This window comes from Rhagoletis pomonella, unplaced genomic scaffold (genome assembly GCF_013731165.1).
Source record: "Rhagoletis pomonella isolate Grant_MI unplaced genomic scaffold, Rhpom_1.0 Rhpom_scaffold_00001, whole genome shotgun sequence".
Taxonomy (NCBI): Eukaryota; Metazoa; Arthropoda; class Insecta; order Diptera; family Tephritidae; genus Rhagoletis; species Rhagoletis pomonella.
In genome coordinates, this window is record NW_023458555.1 from 12,926,279 (window position 1) to 12,932,496 (window position 6,218).

The window sequence follows — 6,218 nt, forward strand, 5'->3', positions numbered from 1 at the left end:
CTTTTTATTTCTTTGCAAAAAAAAACTCATTCACGTCCAAATTTTAAGTTTCATACATCAACACATCTTAATTCAACTTGGAGAGACGCTTATTTATCCAGTTGTCCGAGTTTTTCTTAAACCAATCTTCGAAAGAAAAGCTTAAACTGCTTTGTCATATAAGGAGATTTTTTTTTAATTCTTTACGAAACTATTTGTATTCATAAAGAACCCCATTTTTTAATGTTTTGACGTAAAATACGTCTTACGTTTCGATATGGAGGCTATGCTTAAATGTTGTAGTTGTAATTTTTAGAGCTTCACGAAAACGCTTATTGCACGAGAACTAAAAAAGCGATTTCAAAGCAAAGTGTGGCGCTTCAAAGACAAAATTTTTGTAAGTAACCAATTCGGTTACGAAAAACGTTGTAGTTTGAAAATATTTTGCAGAGGGTAGCCATCCTGTTACAAAGTTAGACTCAATATAAACAATAGGTTAAATAAATTTCTTCAATATGAGTATAAATCAAAATTGCTTTGAAGAAACTTTATTTCCAAACAGCATGTAGGAGGGTTGCCACCTGATTTTATAATTTAATTCAATTCGAATTAAGAGTATATATGCATCACAATCCAAAAGCCAGACGGAAAAGGTTTAACGAGGTTTTGGTTTGAAAAAAATTTGAGCAGGATTGCCATCTGTTTAAAATATTGCCGTCAAACAAAGGAGTATTACGAAATGTTTAGTTTGAGCATTTATAACATTGAAGATGTTTTCCACCTGTGTAAAAGTTAAACTCAAATTATTTAATAAGTCAAATGAAGTTTAAATTGGCATGGTTTAAAAATGTTGTTTTTTGAACTTTATTTAAGAGGGTTGCCATATGTTTTAGAAATTAATTTCAACTTCATATAACACTTTAAATATGTATCGCAATATGTGTGGCAGTCGTAAAGCTTTAACAAGGTTTCGGTTTAAAATATTTTGAATAGGGTTGCCACCTGTTTTCAAATTATAATTTAATTAAAGTATGCATAAGTTAAATGAAATATTGAAATATGACGTAAAAAGAACGTAGGTGGAGGGTTGCCACCTGTTTAAAAAGGTAAACTCAAATAATTTAATAATTTGAATCGATTATTAAAAATATGGGTATAAAATAAAAGGTGTTATTTCTGCACTGTATTTAGGAGCGCTGCAACGTATTAACACAAACAAAACAAAATTGATTTGTGATATTTCATGTACCGTTTTTAACTTGAATGTGATCTTAATAATATCACGTATTCTACGTTTAAGTTTAGCGGCTGAGGCTCCGACACTGCCCGAATGTCAAAACAAAGGCGCTGGACTGACTTCTTTTTTTTTAAATGCAGAGATGCATCAAGATGCTTGGAAAAAATGTCGCTTAAGTTATTTTGGTAGTTAAGGCTCGATATGTTCTGGCTTTTGCTACAGGGAGGCCCTGTTAATTTAGATTCACGCTAATTATATCTTTTAATATATCATATACACCAATCTTGCCCAACGATCTGACGTTTTCCCCCAAAAGAATATCATTGAAGGCCACCTCTATGTCGAGAAGTACACCCACAGAGAATTCTTAATGTATGTCCTTTTTCGATCGACATCACGTTCATGTGCTGGGCAGACCTTACCCTCTTGGGCGCTGTGTTAGGCGATCGTGAAGAATCCTGGTACTAAAATGCTGATCAATCAAACAAATCCTTGAAATCCTAAAGCGTGAGGTGAGAGCTTTTGCTAGCCCTGCGTAGAAAACCAACCCTGAACACCCATTAAAGCGTAGGGATTTACCCGCTTAGATTAAGAGCTTGAAGTAGTTTAGCGCCCAAACAAGGCGTTGCCTAACCCAACAGTTCACTTAAGGTGCGCTCCATTAAAGAGGGCTCTATTAAAATTTCATCTGAGCAGCATCTGCTCTGTCCTTAAAAAATCTTAAAAGATTAAAATCATATTAATGATTAAAAAAATTTTAGTTCTCTACCCTCTAAAATTGCTTCAATTGCAGTTAAGCCATTCCTGTTAATATTATTCATCGGACAATTTTCACAAATGTGGCTATTGAGGCATATTTCTTCTTTTTTTTTGTACTTTACCTGGCAAAGGCGCCGCAGAGCATGCCACTTTATTTATTTAATTAAAATAAATAAGTAAAACCATAGACAATGGATGGGATCAAAAAATTCGCTTATATTTGTTGACTAAGTAGAGCAATAAAACCGTTTTGATATTAAATATTTAATGTACCTTAGGCTGCGAAATGTTGACGCGATTATATGCTTCACCTGTGTAATCATTCACAATTTGATGTTAAACATAAACTAACTGATACTAGTTTAAATAGATATGTATGCACATGTGCAAATACATACATATCTACGTTGGGATAACAAAGGTTACGTGATCTGTATTAGGAGATAAAGTACAAAAACTAATTAAGTATAACTTTCTAAGTATTATCTAAGATGGAAAATTTTTGAATAAAAGGCCTTCCGAGTATTGCAACTTTCGTCAGTCTATTTCCAAGTTCCTGAAGTGACATTGGTTATTGCTCTGAAATCGGCCCTTTTCTGTGAAAAAACTAAATTCTGGTAAGCTTTGCAGCATTTTATCATAGATTTTTTATTTAAGTATATACATATAAATTTTTTTTGGAAATTACAAATTTGTTTTACCACAAACTGCTTGGAAATTCTCGGCAGTGCACTGTGGCCAAAAAGGCCTGTTTTTCTGGTTAAAATCAGTTACGGCTAAAACAAGTCACTTTTAAGCAAAAAACAAAACCGACTTTAATTGTCATACTATATAAAATTTAAGAGTACCTTTAATTTCTCGTATCTAAAACATATTAGTATGGGACCACCTCTGAGGTACCATCTTTCCTTAAAAAAAAAAGAATTATAGAAATCGGTCCAATGTTGTGTGGTAACGTACTTACATAAAAACAAATATGCCGACGAATTGATAACTCTCTCATTTTTTTGAAGTCGATTAATAAGTACTGTATGATTTAAAAAAAAACATGAGTTTTCTATTGATAAGCATATTTTTTCCGACACTTTTGTAAAAAAAAAAAATTAATCCTTGACAACTGAGCGGTCTAAAAGGGTCACTTTTTAGCCATTTTTGTGGTCGCAATTTTTGAAAAATGTTGCCAGATTACACTAATGTCAATTTAAACTTGCAAATTTTGACATTCTTGATTTGCGTACTGAAAAGTAGAAAGGAGCAACATTTGCAGCAAGCAATCAGAGAGTGCAATCAAAACTTAAAGAGAAATCCTTACGCAAAATATTAAATAAATTAAGTCCAAACTCAAAATTTGACTTTTTACTACCTATAAAGTATCCTATCACAAAAGCCTGTAGGCCACGAACTTGCTGTCCTTTCGCATTGCCCACAGTGGTCCTTAATTTTTCAGGTACGAAATTATCTATATTTCTACAACAGTTGTTGATAAAATTTTGCGAAAACTTAAAGAAAATATGAAAATTTACATGAAACCATACAAACACTCAACCTCCCAGAAAAAGAGTCGTACATACATATGTAACACACTAGTAAGGGGTAAAAGACCTATTTTTTATTTACAAAAAGTGAACTTGGCGCAAACAATTTAAGCTAATGTTTACATAAATACTCATTTACAATCAAATATTACGCAAGCAGCCACAGTGAACAATGAAATAAAAATAAAACTCCTCGTTGCCTTTGCGGTTAACGAAAGTCACAGCGCCAACAAATACATATATACGTTCATTCATAATACCCGCCTATATATGTTGTTGTCACAAGTGGCTTGCAAAGCGACTACTACTACTATATTTATTGCACTATGATGTAGCAATGAATGGTGGTTGAAAATAGGAAACAGCTGCCACGCCAGCGCTGGCGTTTTAAGGCAACAGCTGCGCCATATTTTTTCAGATTTTTTTTTGAAAAAGTACTATAAAAATATCTTAGAAAATGTTTGCAACCCTGACCATTATCCATTTTCTTTTTTCTTTACAGCAGCAAAATGTCTTACCTCTACAGCCATTGTGGTTGTCCGGTGACTTCACCACTCACGCCTACATTGGCCACCACCTGTGGCGGCAGCGCATACGTGCTGTTCATGGGTCTGCTCGAGATATTCCTGCGCTCGCAATGCGATATCGAGGATCCGTGTGGTCGGGCCACACCCAGAGTAAGTCGGTAGCAAAACAAATAAATACACAACTTTAATACAAATTAAATGTTATTAGAGAAACAAATTTAATAGGTTTGCATGTTTTTTAGTTCAGAATGTTCGAATAATAGGTTTGTTCGTCGAGCAAAAAATTTGTACGAATTATCACGATTTTTGCCCAAATCGCGTTCGTGCAGACCAAAAAATTATCCAACACTCAAAAATTGTGAGAGCAAAGTGACAGTTCTCTTGGAGAGAAGTTGCAAATTCTTGCTGGAAAAAATTTTGCCAGCAAGAATTTGCAAACACGAAAAACATGTGGTTGTGGCGCATGGTTGCATTTTTGTCTACAATAATTTGAATAAATTAGTTCGTTAAATTTAAAAATTTATAAACACGAGCGATTTTTTTTATGAAAAAAGGAAGTAAATAATTGTTGATATAATTAATTTAGTTAATTTCAATGATTTGAACTTAATTCGGCTGAAAAAAATGGTATTCGCAATCGGAATGCAATTGCAACCAGAGACGCCAGCTGGCAGCGAAACTTGCAAATTCCTGCAAATTTGCAGTCGTGCAGAAATTTGCAAGTTTCTCAACATGAGAGAGAATTTGAGAGAATTTTTTCTTACTCTCTGATATTTTGAGTGTTGGATAATTCTTGCTGGATTTTCGACGAACAAACCTAATAGCTCGTTCATTTACTTTTTTCTCTCTCTCTCTCTCTCTCATACATATGTCAGTTCCGTTCCGAGCCCGATAGTGAGTATGATTTTGTTGTGATTGGTGGCGGTACTGCTGGTTCGGCTGCTGCTGCGCGTCTCTCCGAAGTAGCGCATTGGAAAGTTTTGCTCGTCGAAGCGGGTAAGTTTTTGCTAAAGTATGGCACAAGTCTCAATTCCTTTTTTTGTCCGAATAAGTGCGTTTTTCAAGAACATAATCTGCGGTTTGAAAATGAACTATTCCTTTCAAAAATACTTTTACAAAAGTACTTTTTCACAACACTTTGCCCTCAAGTTGCTAAAACCAGCATTTACATATGTATATGCAGCCGATAAATACTTTTCGTTACTTTTTAGCAATTACTTTTATAAATAAAAACTTGCCAATGCAAACATCAATTTTATAAAATTTTTCTCGCGTTTGTGATATTAAAAAGATTTGATTACACTTGCAATTACTTTTCGAAATCTTTGCAATTGAAAGACTTTTCGAATTAGGTTTGATTGTCACGTCTGACGACACCTTTTCTCTATATCTATGAGCTACCTGCACACGTAGTTTTCGGTCTGGGCCGAGACCACAAAGCTTATATGTATGATCTTGGCTATAAACAGGCCGGAGGTCAGTATTTGCAGATTAAAAAAAACGTAAGTTCCCAGGAAAAAAACTGTATTTTCAAAAAAAAAACTAACCTTAAAAACCGAAGAGACTTTTTTGGAAAATTGGGGTCTTTAACGGTATTATTTAAATAAAACTGACTAAATTTCTCTCAAACGAAAGAACTCCGCATCTCCGTATTTTATCTTAAAACTTTACTACAAAAAAAAAAAAGAAGTAAAAAAATCAAAAAAAGATCAATTTTTTAAATGAAAACACATAGCAAAATTTTTAATAAGTAGGTATGATATGAAAAAAGGGTTATTTTTATGAGATATACTTCACTAATATACAAATTCCTATTCAAAGTTATATTAATCCCTTTCGTTATTTGCTTCCATTACAGGTGATGATGAACCAGTTGGCTCACAAGTACCAGCAATTTCGTTAAATTACCTTGGCAGTGACATCGACTACCACTATAAAACTCAACCGGAGAAATCAGCGTGCCTGGGAAATGCCAATCAGGCTTGCTCTTGGCCGCGTGGCAAAGTATTGGGTGGCACATCGGTGGTGAATGGTATGATGTACAATCGCGGCAATCGTGAGGACTATGACTATTGGGCATCCTTGGGTAATACCGGTTGGTCGTACGACGAAATATTGCCATACTATAAGAAATCCGAAAATAATTTGCAAATTACTGAGGTTGATAGCGATTTGCATGCC

General features: G+C 34.2%; 1 protein-coding gene across 1 annotated transcript in view; it reads left to right on the forward strand.

Annotated features, from left to right (window-relative positions):
• Positions 1 to 4,891: 4,891 nt before the first annotated feature.
• LOC118735315 (glucose dehydrogenase [FAD, quinone]-like) overlaps positions 4,892 to 6,218 on the forward strand; it is a gene marked incomplete at its 5' end in the record, with an annotated part of 5,689 nt that continues 4,362 nt past the window's right edge. The window contains 2 exons of the mRNA XM_036465031.1: positions 4,892 to 5,157; positions 5,876 to 6,215. Of these exons, the coding sequence (XP_036320924.1) occupies positions 4,892 to 5,157; positions 5,876 to 6,215 (606 nt within the window). The remainder of the gene's footprint in view (positions 5,158 to 5,875; positions 6,216 to 6,218) is intronic.